This window comes from Dromaius novaehollandiae, chromosome 3 (genome assembly GCF_036370855.1).
Source record: "Dromaius novaehollandiae isolate bDroNov1 chromosome 3, bDroNov1.hap1, whole genome shotgun sequence".
Classification (NCBI taxonomy): Eukaryota; Metazoa; Chordata; class Aves; order Casuariiformes; family Dromaiidae; genus Dromaius; species Dromaius novaehollandiae.
This window is the reverse complement of record NC_088100.1, coordinates 111115306-111135405: the sequence shown is the minus strand read 5'-3', so window position 1 is coordinate 111135405 and position 20100 is coordinate 111115306. Positions and strand designations below refer to the sequence as shown.

The 20100-nt window shown below is 41.5% G+C and overlaps 1 protein-coding gene across 1 annotated transcript in view; it reads left to right on the top strand.

Moving 5' to 3' along the window:
* Positions 1-20100, top strand: part of LOC112980510 (stonin-1) — a 49547-nt gene that overhangs the window by 9355 nt on the left and 20092 nt on the right. The window contains exons 2-3 of the mRNA XM_064509785.1: positions 3093-5071; positions 14803-15005. Coding sequence (XP_064365855.1) covers positions 3142-5071; positions 14803-15005 — 2133 coding nt within the window. The 5' untranslated portion in view covers positions 3093-3141. The remainder of the gene's footprint in view (positions 1-3092; positions 5072-14802; positions 15006-20100) is intronic.

The window sequence follows — 20100 nt, the reverse complement described above, 5'->3', positions numbered from 1 at the left end:
ATTCTATAAATAGTTTTAAAAGATACATTTGGGTTTTTCTCCTTTCCCAGTGGTCAATTCTGGTGATCAGTAAGCAATTATAGTAGAACTGCTATATATTTTAACACTTGATTCTTGGGTATGTATTTTGTTTTATCAGTCCCATTTCTTTGAAAAATACATTTCTGGAAAAGTAATAAAAGGTGAAAGCTACAGTCTTTGACAGGTACAGAAATGGTATTGTAACTGCAGATATGAGATGCACCTGCAAAAGTGTTTTTCTTCATAGATATTTATTGACTGAAGTTAAATATTTGGCAGGTAACTTTCAAGCATCTTTGTAAGTGTGTTTTATAAGAAAAAAATATCTGCAAAATGGTCTGTAACATCACATTTAGAAAAAGTAGAGGTAAAAAACCCAACATCTGGAAATAATAAAGGACACAGAAACTTTAGTTCTAATGAGGGAAAGGGGAATATGATGCAAAATGCATTCTTTACAGTCAACAGTGTTTATATTTACTTCCTTTCTCACTTTGTATTTTCTTTCTCATTCATACATCTTAGTTTCCTGCAATTTGCCAGTTTGGTGCTGTTGCAGTTTGGTAGAATAGCTTTGCTTTGTCAGGCTGTTGAATTCACGGCCATTTCCGTTTTCACTTTATGCTCTATCCATGCATTCATCCCAAGAGCCCATTTAGATAGAAATTCTTGCACTCTTCTTGCTCAGCGTGCTCGGTGTTTTCTCTTGTTCACAGTCACTCGTCTGCTGTAAATGCCTGAGTCCCTAATGACAGCATCTGAATCTGCTTCCTCCGGCCGCCCGCCTTACCAGGCTGCTCCCAAATTCTTTTGTCCTGGCCATCACAGAAAAAGCAATGCGTTAAGTTAGTGTCATGTAAGCTGTCGTTAACAGAAGAGCAAGGCACGTTGAGACGGAGCAAGATCTACAGCCTGAAAACTCTGAAACTTTCTGGTTATGGAAATAATCAATAGGTACTGCTTGCTGAACAGTGCGGAAAGCAAGGGTGTGGGATAAGAGGAAAAAGTTGTGGCAAAAGCAGAGACCAAGTAGCTGTGATTTTCTTTCCATTGCTTTATTTTGATGAAGTGATTGTGTGGGTGAAGGATGCACTCAGAGTTGCCTGTGTTTGAATAGTGAAGCAGTCATTTGTAACTTGTTCACTCATTTTCTCTCTCTTTTTAAGTGGAGGGAATTCCTATAAAATAACTAGCATAGTGCAAATATTTTTACTGAACAAAAAGGTCGAGAGTTCAAAAAATAATGAAGGACTGGAGTATCTCCATTCCAAGCTCTTGTTTGCTCAGCAGTGAAGTGAGCACATTGTGTCACAGTTCATGATACTTTCCTAAAGGCTATAAGCTGGCCGAGAAATAATGGTGAAATTTAAAAAATAACGACTTGTAGCGTAGCATAAGATTTCACTTGGCTGAACTTTGTCATCTCCAGAAACTAACTGTTCTCTAAATGTTATTAGATAAAGAATGGCTTTTGTGGTTATGGGATTATAAGCTGTTGTACATGTACCTTTGCTATGCAATTAGTAAATGGCCTGACTATGGCTGTTGGTGCCTGGGGAGAAGAGGACTGGCTTTAAGCCATCATTATCTAACCCTAAGTAACACAGTAATGTCTGTGCAGGTGGTTTTGTATATACAAACTGTGCCTTCCCTGTGCTTTCAGGCAGATGTGAATATGCCCTGATGTTTTTTTCCAAATGAACGATGTGTACATAAGCCCTGCGGAGCATCATCATTGTGCTTGATTCCTCTGCAGTCATTAGCAGTTTATTTTTTGCCACTTCATCAATTGTGAGCAGTGGGAAGGAAAACTTTGAGGAGAAGATATCCTGCAAAGGATACAGTGAGCATTTGAATTTCAGTGCATGATTTAAAACTGCAGGGGCAAGACTAATTGTTTACTGCTTACAGTCCTGCTCAGAGGACATCCAACAATGCCCTTTACCAAAAATATTTTGTTTGATGAAGTGTAATTTATTAATTGGTTTAAAAGAACTGTACTTTTTCTAGGCTGCCAGCCAATTCGGTGCTTAGCAGATGCATATGTTCTTAGTTGTCCTTGACGTGTCTTTCACCAGCATTTTGTATATGGTGGGTGCTTGTAAGCTACCCTTCAACAGGGATGTCCCGCTTGTTCTTAAGGCTCTTTCTTGTTTATGAGTCTAATGTTCCCCCCCACCCCCCTGGCCTCTAACTTTGCTACTCCGACCTGCACATGGTCTCTAAGAGGCTAAGTCAGAGCTGGAGGAACTGAAGTGAAGCCCATCTCTGGAAGGCGCCTGGGACCATTTTGTGCATCCTGCTCCTGGCAGGAGGCATGTCGGACAGCAGCGTGAAGTGGGTTATGTTCCCAGGCCGGCTCTGATGGCAGCAATATGCCCCCGCTGCCTCTCCCCCGGAGATCCTCTTGTGACTGTCCTGCCACACATGCCCATCATGTGTTGAGGATGTGGACGTCTGCCTTTCAGAGGCCTCAGGAGAGGGCCGTTAATTGCGTAGTTACCTTGGTGGAAGCAGATTGCCATGACTGATGCAGTATGTATGCCTTTGCCATCAGCACTGAGCTGCTGCAGCTTTTCAACAGAAAACATTGTGAACTTTTATTCTGCCTTGAATTGGTTTTCGGAAATGGCTGCGTTGTTTTTAGTAAAACCTTGTTTGGTGATGGTGGGGGGACTTCATCTGCAGGTGAGGCCTAGTATGGAATATTTCTGCCCATATTACAAGCTACTGATAGGCTGTATAGTGGAAAACACTGTGCAAGCAGTCCGGCACACCTGTAGGACATTCTGTTGTCTCTGGTGTAGCGCCTGCATACACCAGGTGCTCTAAACAAAGCATAATGCTTAGGTCCCCAGCCTGGGAGAGCAGTGGGGATCTGGGGGCAATTTCACTGTTTTCTACATGGTTGTCTCAGATTATACATGTAAAACACAAAGTAGGTCAGATTTGTAAGTCACATGTAAATCAAATTGTAAGCGTCATGTGGTTTGAATATTATAAGGGTCAGGTTTCTTTGTTTTGTCTTTCAAGAGAATTTTTTTCTGATCATGTCTGTTCTTTCTTAATAGATGGTTTGCGGGTGATACATGTGCAAGTGATTCAAGTTTTTCCTACAAGATGTGTTCCACAAATCCAGCAAATTGGGTTACCTTCGACGATGAGCCGCTCTTCCAGTCTCCTCAGAAATCAGCTGAAAATCAGAGTAGTTGTAGAGCAAATGTCCTTAAGCTTAATCTCTCTAATATGCCCGAATCCTCAAGTAGGTCATCTTCTACAGGCAGCACTCCGCTATCCTCTCCTGTAGTTGACTTTTACCTAAGTCCTGGACCCCCCAGTAACTCTCCACTTACTACACCTACCAGAGACTACCCAGGAAGCCCATGTATCCCCAAGCCTGGGATTCATGTCCTTTATCCTATTCCTGAATGGCCATCAAAAGGTAACTGTCTTCCATCACCTGGGGTTTGCTCTGCCTTAACTTCACAGAAACTGAGCAGCCTTCCTGTGAACACCTCGACTGATGATAATCCAGTTAAGATTTTAGTCTCCAAATCAACAGGTGAAGGAAATCCTAATCTGCAAGAAAGCTGTGATGAGTTAGGAGAGTCATCGGAGCAGTTCCCGTACTTCCAGAGTGACTGTGCTTTTTCCAGTCCCTTTTGGACAGAAGGATGTTCACTCAGCACATTGCCAGCTAACGTTAACACGCAGAGGAAGGACAAAGCGCTTGACAGAAATGTTTGTCATTCTAAAGAAAAAGAAACTTGCCATGATCAGAAGAGCCTTAACCAGGGTTCCTTCAGCTACATCTGCGAAAGGCTCGAACACTTGCAAACCAATAGCTCTGACACTGTGGGGAGCCTGCCCACCGCCAGCGCGCATGCATGGCACAGCCTCTCGTCTGCTGTCGCTCACGGTCTGTTCAGGAGTCAGAGAGCAGATGGATGGCCATTCATGCTGAGAATTCCCGAGAAGAAGAATATGATGTCATCTCGGCAATGGGGTCCTATTTACCTTAAAGTCCTAGCTGGGGGTATATTACAAATGTATTACGAAAAGGGCCTTGAGAAGCCTTTCAAAGAGTTCCAGCTGCAACCACACTGTAAACTTTCAGAACCCAAGCTGGAGAGCTATAATGTTTCAGGAAAAATCCATACTGTGAAGATTGAGTGTGTGTCTTACACAGAGAAAAGGAAGTATCATCCCAAAGTAGAAGTGATCCATGAACCAGAGGCTGAGCAGATGTTAAAGTTGGGAACCACAGATTATCATGACTTCACTGATTTTCTTGTAACAGTTGAGGAAGAGCTTATGAAACTTCCCACCATTTCTAAACAAAAGAGAAGTTACGAAGAACAAGAAATGACTCTAGAAATAGTGGACAACTTTTGGGGTAAAATCACTAAAGCAGAAGGAAAACTTGTGGAAAGTGCTGTCATCACACACATTTATTGTTTATGTTTTGTGAATGGAAATACTGACTGCTTTTTAACTTTAAATGATCTAGAGCTCCAGAAAAGGGATGAATGTTACTTTGAGAAGGAGAAGAAATGGATTGATATTCTAGATTACCATTTCCATAACTGTGTTAAAACACAGGAATTCAAGCAATCACGAATTATTAAGTTTACACCTCCTGATGCCTGTAGGCTGGAGCTAATGCGTTTCAAGACGCAGTATAATGGACAAGACCTTCCGTTTTCTGTGAAGGCTGCTGTCGTGGTTCAGGGAGCATACATAGAACTTCAGGCTTTTATAAACATGTCTTCAACTGCTCTGATACCAACACGTTTACCTTCTATGAAATACTGTGAAAATGTTATGATACGCTTTCCAGTTCCTGCACAGTGGATCAAAGCACTTTGGACCATGAACCTCCAAAGACAGAAGTCCCTAAAAGCAAAAATGAATAGAAGAACATGCCTTGGTTCTTTACATGAGATTGAATCTGATCCTGTGATACAAGTCTCAGTTGGAACGGCAAAATATGAAAGTGCCTATAGGGCTGTTGTGTGGAAGATAGACAGACTTCCAGATAAAAACTCAAGTAAATAATTTGTGCTATAAAATATTGGCTTGGGTCCAGATCTTCTCAGGGTTCGCACAATGTTTTTATGCTGTGTAGCTCCATCAGCCTGAGTAGTTCTAATCTGTATCCATGCAGTGGTATCAATAGGAGCTAACCTTTAAGAAAAAGGAGACTATGGCCCCTTTTTTTTTTTTTTTTTTTCCCCCCCCCCCAAAGGGCGTTTTCCTAATTTGTTTGATCCAGGCAGATGTATTATTATCATTCATTATAATGGTGCAGTATCCCAAGGCTTTACCATGGAAATGGATCTCATCATCCTGAGCAAACCTCGAGTTTGTAGTAAGAAAGTGGGACAAGTTTACACTTTACATAAACCAGCTGGGCCATGGTGGGATGGGAAGCGAACACTGGCAGGTGAAATGATTTGCCTGCCCAGTGTCACACAGTTAGTAGCAAAGTTGGTATTGTAACTGTTGCATCTTGGCTTTCTAGCACCTTTTAAGAAATGGTAGGTGTGATACATAACTAGAAGATGCTGTGGTCAAACTTGCTGTGGCAAATTGACTGTGCTTTTGCAAAGACTGCTGTCTGCTACCTCATTTATAGGTTCATACACTGAGATTGTATGATCATGAAAATAACCATGCTGACAAAAGATACCTCCAGTTATATTCCTGTTTCTCTGTGGTGGTGATACAAAACTATAAATACTTGCAGCAATAAAACCAGTTAAGCTTATAGTCATGCACGTGAGAGTAGTAATTTTCCACTAAGTAAAATAGTTAATTTAGTCTAATTTAATCAGGAAAGTACTGTTTTTGGAGAAGGAAAATATAAATATATGTTTTTAAAATTCCCATTTTAGTCATGTTATCAGATTAATAGAACTACATATTTTTTTTCTAAAGGCATAAAAAATCCTGAGAAATATTTTATTCTGTTTTAAGTGCTGCAGAATGAAGGCACTTGATCCTTTCTTTGGATATGCATTATATGTATTTGAGGCTTTGGGGATCTGTGTAGGATGAGGGCATCTATTAAACTATTTTACCTAAAATATCTGCAAAAACTGTACTTTTGAGACTGGGGTAAGGGTGAGGAATTAACAAATGGATAGAATTAGACTTGCAGAGTATGAACTATCTGGCTTAACTACCTCTTTAAAATGTCCGGAGAAGATTTAATCTTCTTAAGTGCAAGTTTCACACATGTTGGTACAAACTTGACATATCCACTCAGTGGTTCAGATAGCTAGACGTGTGATCAGCCAAGAGTTCACTTTCAAAACTACAAAAAAAAAGAACCCATGAAGATATTTTTTCTCATTTTAACTAAGTGTAAATTATATTAAGTCATTATGATATCCTTTTTTTTTTTTTGTCTGGTACTTGAATATTCCTGATTGTTACTTCCGTCACGTAAATATTAGATAGACAAAAAAACTGAGGCAGGAGCAAATGAATGGGGAATGTTGTCCTGAGCCTGTGTGTGAACTAGATTGGAAAGGCACTTTAATACTGAAAGCAAAGCATCCTATGTCAACGTGCTAATGCAGCAGTTGTGAGAGTATGAGATACTGCATTGCTACTGGCAAAGTAGAACTAGGTTTTTTTCCTGGTGATGTTGCTTGGAAATATGCTTGCCTTTTGTTTGTAGGTTGGGTCTTGCTTAGGAGTGGAGATTTCTCAAACTTGGAGCAATTTTGCCTTTCCATTTGCATTGGTGCGCACTGTGGCAGGGACGACACCACCTCTGCAGTGATCAGGTTCAGGAATGATGCCGCTAGCCTTCCGTCTTGATCTTCCCCGGCTTTTGCTTTGGGAGAAGCTGTGGTTGGCTTTGACCTGTGGCTGTATGGTTTCTCCCAGTCCTTCCCGAATTGGCTGTCTGCCCATGAAGAGCCCGTCCTTCCTCCTTCAGCTTGTTACCTGTGCAGTCTCATGCTCTGCTCTGAGAGGATGCCAGGGGCTGCCAAGAAATTGGTCACGGGAGCGAGAAGGAGACGCAGCACCAGCAGATGAGCTAATGCTCGGCAGGAAGCCAAGGGAGAATTGGTGGTGGGGAGAGAAGTGAAATACAGAGCGGGGTGGAAAGCGCCAGTAGAGGAGAGGGGATAACGGAGGCAGTAAGGGCAGTAAGAGGGGGTCTGGCTCACGGGAAGATAGACAGAGCGGGACGAGGAGCTGATGGAGAGGAGTGGCAGAATTGATGGACATAAAATTCTTTAGGGCTTCCAAGTCTATAAATATGGATGTCACTTCTGTCTGCTGGGTTTCTCACTGTGCTACTATGGCCTCTGTGTTTTCCCAAAGCTTATGGGACTGACTGCTTGGGTAGCTTTTAATATTCTTTGCTATTTAATGTAGATGTGCTTCTGCAAGATCAGTCAGTAGCTTTAGTCAGGCAATTTTATAGAAGATTGTGATTCTTCCAAAGTCTTTAATTCCCTGCAGTTCATTCACCTTAAGATTTGTTGTGCACATTTAAACTCAGATTTATGGTATTTGAAAGTAAGAACCTTTTCTGTGGCATTCTACAGCTTTAAATTATTTTCTAACAGTAGCTTAAACTTTTGACATTTGAATAGTTCCTCTGGCTAAGATCTGCAGAATCATCTGTATCCTTGAAATGTTCGTGCGTTTTAGAGAATATTTCAGTAGTAATACTGCCTGGTCAAATTTTAAAGCTTTCCATCTAGTATTCTGTATGCAGTAAAGATTTTAAAAATAGAACTGTCCTGAGGCGTGCCAAAAATCTGGAGGCAGTCAGACTAATAGAAATATGTAAACTTTCATAATACATTTATTGCAGGGAGAAAAATATGCCCATGTTTTTGCTTTCAAAAAGCCTTTGTCCAAGCCAAAGGAAAAAAAAAAAAGAAAAAACCAAGTTGCCTACAGATACCTTGTAACTCCCTTTATAGCCATCAAAATATGTTAGTATCCACTAGTTCCTAGTAAAGTGTGTCCTTGGAAGGGTGCTGTCCAAGCAAAGTCTGTGGCAGCCGTGAGATACCCCAGATTTTTAGAAGCTGCCTATGCATATTTAGGTATATAAATGGAGGGTGTGGGGCCTGAAAGTTAGCACTGATTAAAAAAAAATACTTTAAAAGCCTTGGACTTTGAAGTGTTGATCTAATGATACTTCAGCAAATTGAGTCTACATTTGTGAAATCAGCTAGGGCAGCATTTAAGGAGATGTAGCACATGTTGTGATTCCAGCACAGTACTGAGTCCAGCCTTTGCACTGAGGAAACTGCGTGAGCCTGCACAGCCCTGGGAGCCGAGGAGACACTAGACCCCTAGTCACTGCGTCTTACTCTCTTGCTGCGTATGTTTGTGCCCTGTGGCATTTCCCGCTGTGACGCAGCCATCCCAGGACAGTTGTGTACTGCAGCCATTCTTCTGTTGATTATTTCTTCTCTCCTGCCCCGTGAAGGAGCTGTAGTGAGGAAGCAGTGATTAAGCAATATAGAGAAATGGAGCCTGGGGAGCTTGTGGCTTCTGGGAGCCCTGCTACTGCTTTTTAGCGTCTAAGCAAGGACTCTGGTGTCTGAGATGGTTGTAGCGGTTAGTAGCTGTGAGGTGGTGAAGTGGCTCATAGCAACCTTGAGTTCGCGCTGTTTTTGCTTTCTGAACTGGTGGAAACTCCTAGCCGTGACATCTGTACTTGGGCTCCATCGCTGCCCCAGCTGCCTCTTTCTGGTGTCAGCACCATTGCAACAGCTCTTTGGCAGTGATATCTTCCTGCTCCCCTATTTCCTATGCCTTTCTCCCAGGAATATGGGTAAATGCACCCATTTAGACATGACTGCACTGAGTCGTTAACTTCTAACAGTCCTATTAAAAATGTGTTCTTAATAATTATTGATGTTCCCATGCTCAAAATAAGACTTTTAGCACTGGAACTAGCTTAGCAAAAATAAAACTACTTCTTGACTGAAGTAGCCCTACCAGCACATCTTTTGCACTAAACTGTTTGGCTCCGCAAGCCTTTCTCATATCAAGGTGACTTGCTTGACTGCTGCTCCTATGGGTGAATGAGTGCTAAATAGTGTGAGTAAGGGCAGCAAAGTTTGATTCTTTATTGTTTGTGAAGTGCTGTATGAATGCTAAATGACAATTTGAATCTCATAGTTTCATTTTTTGCTTTTCTTCTTTAGAGGAAGAGGGCAAGAATTTGGAACATTTTTAGGAAATAAGAGCCAGATTCACAAGTATAAAATAAGGAAGGCTTAGATCTCCCAGTTCACAAAGGTCTTATTCAGTTGCCTAGATGCTTAAGACCTGGGATCTTTGTCTCCTAAATTAGCTAATAAAAGTGCAGTTATCTCCCCAAATTATCCCAATCACCCCTTTCAGGAGTTATTCAATTCCAGCCGGCCAGATGCTCATGTCTCCTCTGTGCCTTATTGGCCACATGTTGGATAGCTAGCCTCACCTCTGAATAATATGTCTTCTTAGCTTCCACTGGGCAGCTGTACAGACTTAACACCATGCCTGCCCCAACCCTCTTGTCTTTCCACACCTCTGTTTTTTCTGTGTTTCTGGCCAACATCTAACTTGTTCATCATTACTTTTTCTTTTGCAAAAAGATCTTGTCCATGCAGTCTCTTTTTTTCTTCCAACTCCAGTGTAGTATAAGGCCAAGGAAACAATAGGTTCACAGAGCAGAGATGACAAGGACTGGCCAATATTAGGTGGAAACTAAGGCAGTGCTCACTGTCTTCCAAAGTGTTGGTCGATTGCTTCATTGCCTGTTGGCCGGCAGGAACAGGTTGCTCTGCACTCTGACCATGGCCCAGCGTTGGACAGAGAGCCTTCTCCACAAATCAAGTGGTAAGTACCTCATTCTGTGCTTGATGTTGCTATGGGAGGGACATAGGCCGGGATCCTGCATTTTGCAAGTAGAGAAAAGGGTCCAGTGGAGGCTGCTTCGGAGGACCCAGGCCAGTGGCCTTCCCCAGCTCTGAAAACTATTGTGTCTCTGCCTTTGCAGGTTACAACCTAGGGGAAAGAAAAGATCCCAGCATTTACCGAGTCCCAACATCCAGACTAAATCAAGAGTGCTCTGCCTCCCTGATGTTTTTCAAGTGCTTTGTGGTACTGAATCACAACTATGCCATGTCTAACAGGTCTGTCAAGCAGTAGGGCAAGAAGAATGGTCCATATGCCTTTGTCTGGGCTCAGATGGACGTCTGCCATCAGACATCTCTCCAGGGAAATTCCAAACAGCGGTTGTTTCTAAATTCCCTTTCTCAGAAGACAAAATAGTTTTCCAGACAATTCCTATTGCTACTCATTTCTTCAGAGGCCTTTCTCTAATAAGAAGATGCTAAATTTCATCACTACAAGCTCCTAGATATACATCCTTTTCCTTCTGCCACAAGTGGACTCCAAACAAGATGCTGCTATTCTTGGACAACAACTTTCTCCTCAGGTCCTCTGTCAAACCATACACTCAAAGAAAGAAAGAGCCACTGTCCTGGCCAGGGCATGACATGCCACCTCAGTGTTGTGCCTGCTGCTATTTTCCCTGGACCCTTCACCTGTGGTTGATGTAGTTGTGCAGTCTGTGCATCCCATCCCAGAAAACAGCACATAAAACAGGTCAACCAAGTGTGTTACCGAACTGCTGCCCTACTCAGGAGCGTGCAGGCACACGTATGGTCTGCTCAATGCCTAGCTGCATCCCAGCACCACTGCTGGAGAACTGCACAGGTCCTCACAGTCATGATGCACACAGCTCAGGTAGGTTGTGGTGCTGGAGACAGAATGACTATTGCAGTTCACTGGCTGGGAAAAGAAGTGCTTGCATCAGTCTCCTTTGCCACTCGTGTTGCTATCACTTCACCTCTTGCTGGGATGATGGCAGGCACAGGATGGAGAGGCTTACCCTTGACAGCACCGTTCCACCAAGTCCAGGCAGTCTGGAAGAGGGATTGTGAATTTCCTTTGGACTAAGAGGGCATTACTGCAGGAGAAACGTGCTCGGCCACAGGAAGGGATGACCATCAGCAGATTGTGGACAAGGCGTGCACCACATGGCACTTTATCACTTTCTGTAATAAAGTCTTTACCGTTATAGTTTTACCTATCTGTGTATTGTCCTATTGTCCTGAGACTTTAGCCCAGTGCTGTGTGCCTGTGGCATCCCGCTCCTTTGCCTAAGACCTTTATGGGCTTGCAAATTAGGTATCTTTTTGCTTGAGCGCCTTGAAGGACCTGATCCTGTAGTGTATGCAGAGGAGTGGCTGATGTCTAGCACATACTGGAAACACTGAGTTCAGCACAAATCACAGTAAGTGCAAGGAGTAAAAAGCATCTTACTCAGCCCCCATGTCCAGCTTTGCCTTATGGCTGCGTGGGTGACTGAGCCCAATCCATGTGCAAGAGAAGTAAGCAGCTGTTGTGTAGAGGCAACATTACTGCTGCTTTTGGTCTGTGGGCATGGTTTATTTTTTGGGAGGGAGGTTGTTTGTGTGTTTTTAAGTATGTATGGGGGTTGTGAGGAGTTGTGCCTTGATTGGTGCTCCAGGTGGGTTGCAAAGTCTGCAAGGAGGGAGAGATTTTTCCATCCGATCTCTCCAGCATTTCCTGTTGTTTAGCTAGGTTTTCCCTCACTTGGTGCTGGGACTTCTGAGGGCCATTGTTGGGCTCCTACCTCTCCCCATTTGCCTTTAAAGGAGCTATTGTGCCTGATGTATTTAGGGAAGTTTTATTCCCAGAACTCAAGACTTGGGCATTAGCTGCAGTGATCCCTACCAGTCCCTTTTATGGATGTGGCCCTGGCATGCATGAATGCAAGTTGTATTACCCCTTCCTACAGTATTTCTGTAACCAGTCTGTATTAGAGTTGTGCTTTGGCAGAAGGAAGCAGCTAATTCCATGGAGTGGAGTGGTTGCTGGCTCTATCGTGATTGACATTTCTTTAAAGAAGTCTGGGAGAGGTGTGAGATAAGACTTCGTGATCAGTGTCTGACGCTGCTCTATGGTGAAAGACTCTTAATTGGTGCCTGTAGCATAATCTTCTGAAATCCAGTTCAGGTCTTCTGGGAATAATAAAAATAGTTACAGAAAGAAGAAACATTTGAAATAAAGATTGAAGGCAGCATACTAAAGGAGACAAGCCTGTAGGGAATGCTTTTAAATCAACCATTTACAGAGGCCAAACAGGCAAGGAACGCACTTACCCATTGCCGTGCCTCTCGTCCTGAATGTTTGGCCGTAGCAACGCTGCTGTGTTTTTGTGTGCATGGCTTGGGGGTGAACTGACAGAGAGAAACACTTGCATTCAGCAAATAGCTCTTTAAGCTACTGATTATTATTGTTTTTAAATATGAAAAAAATGAAGTAAGAAGAAAGGAGGATAAAGAGCTAGAGATCCTTCCATCTGAAACTGAGGGGCCTGATACTCCAAAGAACTTTTTCCATTCCTTTCTCCCCTTCCTTCACCTTTTCTTCCAAACAAAAAATTTTTAATTCTGTTGTTGAACATCATATTAAGGAAGAGGGAGGGTATCATTAATTAAGAAATTAATAATAACTTACTAGTAAAAAAAATGTAAACAGAATGTTATGAGTATGTTTAAGACAAATGTATGAATTTCAAGCTCTTCAACACTTGATTTTGGGGGATTCATTAACTTTATGCCAGACTTAATATGAAATCTGGAGGGCTATTTATTGACTTAGGTTTTCTGGTGAACTTAAGAGTCAAGTGTGTTTAGTAGAACTCTATCCATCAAAACTGATCAAATGTAATTTATCTACTAAAATCTGAAATGTTTTCTTCCTGAAGACATCAATGATTGTTTAAAAATATGCTCCCTATTGGGCTTTAGTAGAAGCAGAATTAAGGCTGGGGTGAGAGCTTTATAAAAATCCTCATATGTGCCAGGTTGGCCAGGTCTTGACCGTATCTTCAACCTACCCTTGAGTCCAGCCTCTGCTCCTTTCCAAGCTGCCTGGACACCAGCGCCGTGTGCAGGAGGTCTGGGCTCAGGCAGGCTTCAAGGCGGGTTGCAGGGGGACACTTGGACACATGCGACTCCACCGCACGGGTTCAGCCTGCAGCAAAAGTGAGGTGGGGAACCACTTTGGCTGCCAACTTGAGTTCTCCCTCAGCAGCCTCCCGTGCTCGGGGCTCCCCAGGCAGGCCAGCAGGGATCTGTCATAGATGGGGCCATCATCAAACAGCCGCGGTGTTGTGAGGGTTGCTGGAAGCCGGGCTCCAGTCCCTGCATTGCAGGCACATAGGTGTGCAGGGAGTGTGGACCAGAGAGCGCCTCAGGCTCTACCTGACCTCAGCTCATGGCTCCCAGGACCGATGTAGACATAGCCATTTTTCCAGGGAGAACTGCTATGGGTTATACAACCTTTTATGGAAGCCCTACCCCCCCCCCCCTTTTTTTTTTGCTTCGTGAAATGCTTGTGAGCCTGTGGATGTGGTGTGTTATACTGATTATTCGCATGGGATGGATAAAGCTCAGCGTGTGTGAATTCCACCATGCGCATTTCCCTCATTCTGAGATGAGATTGATTCCTGCCACTGGAGAAAGTGGATACATAAAGAATGGGATGGTTTTGCCGAAACTTTGAGATGCCGTCCATTTAGTATAATGGATGAAAACCAAATATGCTGCCAGGCTTTCCTTTGACAAAATATGGGCAATCCTTTCTCTGCTAAGGTTTTCTGCCTGCAGCCAAATGATAGTTAGTTTTCTATACTGATGCTTAAAACACTGCAGAGGAGGGGAAAGGCAGAATCACTATTTTTTGCCCTGAAGAATTTGGAGAGGCAGCTGTGATATAAAGGATTCTTTTCATTTTGGTATATTGGCTTCATGCACGTAGTGAACTTACTGACCTCAATTTCTGTAGAAAGCAGGGTTTTCGCCCTGGTGTTCTTGTGTGTCAATAGAAGGCGAAACGATTTCCTATACCCTTCCCACATATAAGAAACTCTAAAGCAAGTGATCAATAGGATCTAAGCCTGGATTAAAGAAATCTGGAATACACTGCAGAGCATGGGCAGTCCTTCATGATTCTGGCTTATAACATGATAGTTCCTTCAGTAGTACTTTCCTTTAAAAGAAAGAGGATATGTTCTTTTCCCATAGCAAAAGCAAAGCTAGAAAGGGAGACCGATTATCCCAGTGGCTGGGATATATCTTGTTTGAGCAGCACACTGAGCTGCACCTTTATCTTCCTTCTGTAGGCATACTGTGATAAATGATGTTACACAAGATAGCTGTTGTACTTGAAATAAACACCCCGGTGAAATTCTTACAGCAGAGACCTCTGGAAGGGCAGTTGTTGGACGTAGGGCAGCATCTCTGCCTTGGCTAAACCGAGATCTTCAAGTTTTTCTTCCTTTCCGTGAGAGTAACAAATGTATTTTTAAGTGAAAAGTGAGATTCTTCCCTAAAAATGTGAATTTAGCTGCCAATCCCTAGGTTGGTAGTACTCTTTGCTTAATAAGAAGCTGGCAGGATCTGGTAAACCTTGTGCAAATTAATTTGTAAAACTGTGATGGCTGTGAGAGTTGTGGTGAAGTAGAGAAAAAAGGAGTAAAGGGCCATCTTATGCCCAAGTAGCAAAAGATTACAGATAGAATAATCTTGCATTACATAACAGCTATACATTAATAAAAAATAGAGCTATGGTCTCTTGTTAGCAGATTAACCATTCACTGTAAACAAAAATAATTATCTGATAGCGGTTGCTTCTTTTTTTTTCTTTTCAAAGGTTCAGATCATCCACACAGTCTGTCTTACAAACTAGAGCTTGGATCAGACCAGGAAATACCTTCTGACTGGTATCCATTTGCTACTGTGCAGTTTGTCATCCACAGTGCCTGTGCCTCAGGAACAGAAGTCAAGTCTCTGGGCATAGAGAGTGACGTGCAGCCCCAGAAACACGTGATTCAGAAAGCTTTTTACAATTGCCAGGTAGCTTCACTATTGCGTTCACAGTTCTCCTGTTCTCCTCTCCTGTTCCTCCCCCACCCCGTGCAGTATTTGCAAAGCCAATGTGATTTGTATTCTAACCGTATCTTGCATGGTCTCATGAAATGACTTTGAGCAGAAGAATCATTAAAAAATAATTCCTTGTCTGCTCAAAGACGATGCTGAAAAACAGAACTGCAAGTGCAGCATTGTTTTTCCTCAGTGTGCTATTTCTGGGAGTAGCAGTTTTGAAGTCTGGTGGGCCTGGGAGTCTTTTGATTCTGTGTCAAAGCTCTTACTCACACTGTCACTGCAGATCACAGCTTTAGTGCCCAATTATTTGCTAAATTCTACCTGTTTTTGTTTTCTAACTACAGGTTGAAATTGAAAAGAAGTGGATCAGGCTTGATGGAGAAGATCCAGATAAGGCTGGCAACTGCCTAATGCAGTAGAAAAGGACAGCAGGCAGCATCATGTAATATTAGTAGGAATCAGTTTCCATGGGAAATTCTATTGTTAGAAAAAGTGCAATGATCTAGTGTAGATTAAATACAATAATTGAATTATTTTTAGTGCTTTTGGGTTTGATTCTGCAAATCAGTACTCGTTTGATTAGCTCGCATTCAAGTAAACTTCCTGTTATGGGAGAACTGGTATGAGTAACGTTGCCTTGTAGAGATTTGCAGGATGTGAGCACATAATTGACTGATTGTGATGTATTTTTTTCTGTTGCGTACCTATGACTTGGGAGTGATCTCATACTCTGTATTGAAAACTAATGGCAGCACTGAAAGAGTTCATGTCACTTGGATGTACAATATTCAGCAATAAAAACTGCCAGAATGCTTATATGCAGACCAGCATCTGTGCAAGGCCCAGCAGGACCAATTACACTTTTTAGTGGAGTTTGAAAATCTATGTCCCCCATGTTTCTGCTCACCTCAATATATGTCAACAGAACAAGTCGTAACATTACTTTCTGCAAGCACCTCAACTAATGGGTAGAAACCGGGTGATTTCATTGGTGGAATGGGAAAAGTTGCTCAGCAATAATATTCCTCATTTTTCTGTAGCTGTGAATGTTTCCTCCCCAGCATTTTATAGGTTCGCTCGATGTAATCTCTTGGGCAAAAAAACATACAGCAGATGTGATTGAAATTTCTGTACCAGCATTAGACAAATGTTTTTCACTACTGCTGCAAGTGAAACAAGAGACAGATCCTCAGCAAGTGTAGATCAGTCCAGGTCTCTTAAATTCAATGAAGCTTTGCTAATTTACACCAGCAGAACTGAAAAAAAAGAGGCCAGTCACTGTCAATTGCTCTGGGCCCCCTTTAGGCCTCAAGTTCCAGATGTTGGTTGGGAAACCACAGGCCATGTTGTGTTGTCATTTTGAGTAACTTCAAGATAGAGGACATGTCTTTCCACGCATGGAAAGTGAGATTGTTCTTATGCTACTGGCTCTAAAGGGATTTTTCTATGGGGTAAGAACACTGGAATAGACTATTGCAAGGGAAGTGAAGCTGTGACACTTCAGCAGGCAACTTGAACTACTAGCCCCAATTAATATGTTAACTGGTTTTGAATATATATTGGAATTTAGGGAAGGGTTTTAACATTTTTCCAAAGCTGCTACCCCCTTTGTCATTTTCTGCAGGGGGTAATTCCAGGTCTGAAAAAAAAATCTGATGAACTTAAAAATGCTCATGATAGTTTTTGCTGCAGTTTTCCTAAAATTCTCCTTACTTCAAACTGAAATTATTGGAGAATAAAAATATAGTAATGCACTAAGTCTCACTTTATATTTTGTCACAGCTGTAACTGTTTATATGAATGCTGAGTAAAAATACAGATAAATGTTATTCCCCCAAAGTAAAAATATGTGGGATATGCCTTGAGAAAATTATCAATCTGAGGAAACAGAAGGCCATAATATGAACATAGTTCATCGCAATAAACTTTTTTCCCCCATTTAGAAGCTGAGAATGAAATGGGTAATAGATTCTATACTAAATCCTGAGGGTAGGTTTTTTATGTGTATTGCATTACCAAAGCCCCAAATAGACTGTTACAGTATCTTGGCTTCTCTGTATATCCCATTTTATTAGCAGATTATATTATCATAAATCTAAGCAAATGCTTTAGTGTAGTAGTGATCCAAATGTGTCTTGGATGTTGCATCTTTCATACATGTTTTGACTTGAGAAACAATTAGCACCTTCAAGTCATGTTCAGTTTGTTTTATTCATATTTAATTTTGGTTTATTTAGTTCTCAGCTGAACTAAGTAACATAGTGTACACTAGGGCAAAATTATTTACTTAGTATCATGGCAGAGCTCTGGAATTCGCTTAGCTCTAGTGTAACTATGGGGTTACAATATCTATTAACCTCTTTGTGCTCCATATGGCAGAGGAAGCCAAAAGCTTATGTGTTTCAGTTCCCTGCACTAGCCTTTGTCTGAGGCTGTCAGGTCTGCTGACTTGTTTTGACCGACATTGACACAGTTAATTCAGTAAATCTGTTAGCAGTGCTATGTGTCCAAAGCATGTCTTGCCCACCTGGCCCCCATCGTTCCTTTTTTTTTAAGTAAGAGGACGGTCAGTCTCTTCTGTGACTTTTCCGTCTCAGAATCCCCCTTCTTTGCACATGTTTCTTGGGCACCTGGTGCCTGGTATTGTTACAGCTCCTGCAGAAGCGACGGCTGCTTTTATCTTCTCCTCTTTCTGCTGTCTCTCAAGGTATGCTTAAGAAACTGGTCTAGTGCTGTAGTTTCTTCTGGCTTGATCCCATAAAATATGATCTATTGCTTTGAATGACCGAAATGATGAACAGCCACGCTATAATTATTCTGTCCTGCTGGTGAGTCCATATTGTATCTGGTATGGTGCAAGTGATTATTCAGCCTTACTGAACTCACTAATGTAAAAAGGTCAAGTTGCAGCTATATCTATGTAGCAGAATCTTGGCTTTACATCTGAGGCCTGCAAGACTCTCTGTTAACTTTAATAGGAATTGGATCAGGATCATGGGGAATTCATTCCACAGAAATATTGCCCCACTGAAAGAAAGTTACTCTGTTTCAGGCATGATTTTTAGTTTAAATCTGACAATTAGCACAGCTGAAGGCAGATTTAATTGCCCTGTTCAGTCTCAGACAGTCTCAGACTGATGTTTGTATGCCTTGCTGTCAGAATATTTTTAAAATATGCTACGGTTTAATGAAAGAAAAAATTGGGTTGTCTGACTATTTTTTTAAATCAAATTCTAACCTTCCCATTTTATTGCAACACACTAAAACAGAAATACCCTGGCTTTCCCTTTCTAATATTTCTTTTGTATTCCCTGATGCTCTTGAATATAGTCTATTGAACAGATATTCCCAGTATTTCAGCTTATTTGCTAACATTTTCTACAAAAGCTACAGTAGGTGATAGTGAATAAATGTATTGGTTTTGATTCTTTGGAAATCTGGGTTATGTGTAGTTTGACTGTATTTTGGGAGGAGAATGGAGGTGAGGAACAGATTGTATAATCTGTCATGATGCTCAGTGTTTAGCTAGTAGAAGCCCAGGACTGGAGCTGTAAACAGCCCCTGAGGTGCGCTGGCATTGCGTAAGGAGCCAGCTTGAGTGCAGGCCTGATCCATGCTTGCTGCAGCTTGTGCCTGCGTCATTGAAATTCTTCCAGCTGCATCGGTCACTGAAAACGCTAACACTTACTAACATTTACTACAGGGCCATGTTTAGGTATTATCTTTGTTTCTTTCACAAAGGAGCAGCAGGGTTTGGGGTATTTTATATTTTAAACAGAAATCAATGAATACAGCTATTTTTGTAGTGTGACTTATTTTCTAAGCGTCGTATTTGCTCAAACAAACTATCTTTGCATTAATCTTTCTCATTCTAATAGTATTACTGTATGTACGTAGTACTTGATGTAATTTTGGATTCAAACACCCATTGAAGTCAATGGAAGTCTTTTAACTGACAAAATGGGTTCTGCATCAAAGTCTCTAAGAATGAAGGAGAAGCAAAAAAAAAAAAAAAAAAAAAAAAGAGGGACCATAGTGGTAATGAAGAGGAAAAAAAAAACTGTAGGGGATTCTTGACACTAGCAAATAAGCAACATGTAATGCTTGCTTACCTCAGCCAGAAAAGAAAGCAGAAGAGAGGAAAGGGACTGTTGCTGGCTGTCTAAGCTATAGCCTTGCTGTGACCGAGTCCCTGGCTGTCACCGTCCAGCAGCCCCCTAGAAATGAGGATGATGCTGCACTCCATTGAACATAGCGCCAAGCTGCTGTCATCTTTATGCTGCTTCTTTTTTTCCAGATTCCATATTAATTCTCCAAAGGTGCTTGACATTTGAAAAAGGGTGTTTTCAGATGTTGCTTTTAGTTATGCATATTTTACTTGACATATTTCTTAGTTGCGGTACTCGTGTCCATGCCTCTGTTCTATACTTATTTCTCTTTTGTATTGAATAAATATGGTAACTAACTTTTGGAGTTAGTAGTTCTTAGCTGTTATTTTAATAATTCAGAAGCAGTGCTGTATTTCTTAATGGAAAATATCAACTCATTTGATTTTTTTGTCAATATAAGTATAAACAGATCATGCTGATAATCTTGTAATAACATTTTGTAGATTGCATATTGACTAAAAAAATAAAGTTGTATTTCAGACTAGCAGTTTCTTGTCCCCCTACTAAAAATTTATCAAGCTGATTTTGCATTTACTCTAATTAAATAGTTGATCGTGTACCATCAAGTGTTGCAATTTATTAGTAAAAGGAGTTTTACTCTGTATGTGAGTGGGGCTAGGGATATCACTCCTACTCTTAAACACTATTGGTGACACAGAAAGCTGGATGGTGCACTATATGCCATTAATGATCATTTCAGCTCTTTGCCTGCCGTATTTGCATAACACAGTAAGCCAAAGAATATGATGTTTTTGCCTATCCAGCGCTTCCTCCACACTCACTGGGATATTTGAATATAAACTACTGGCAACCATTTAAGACTTTCATAAATTTCATAGTCTGCTCTTGGAATGAGCTGTTACTAGTGAAGCGGTGAAACCTCTGTAGGGAAATCT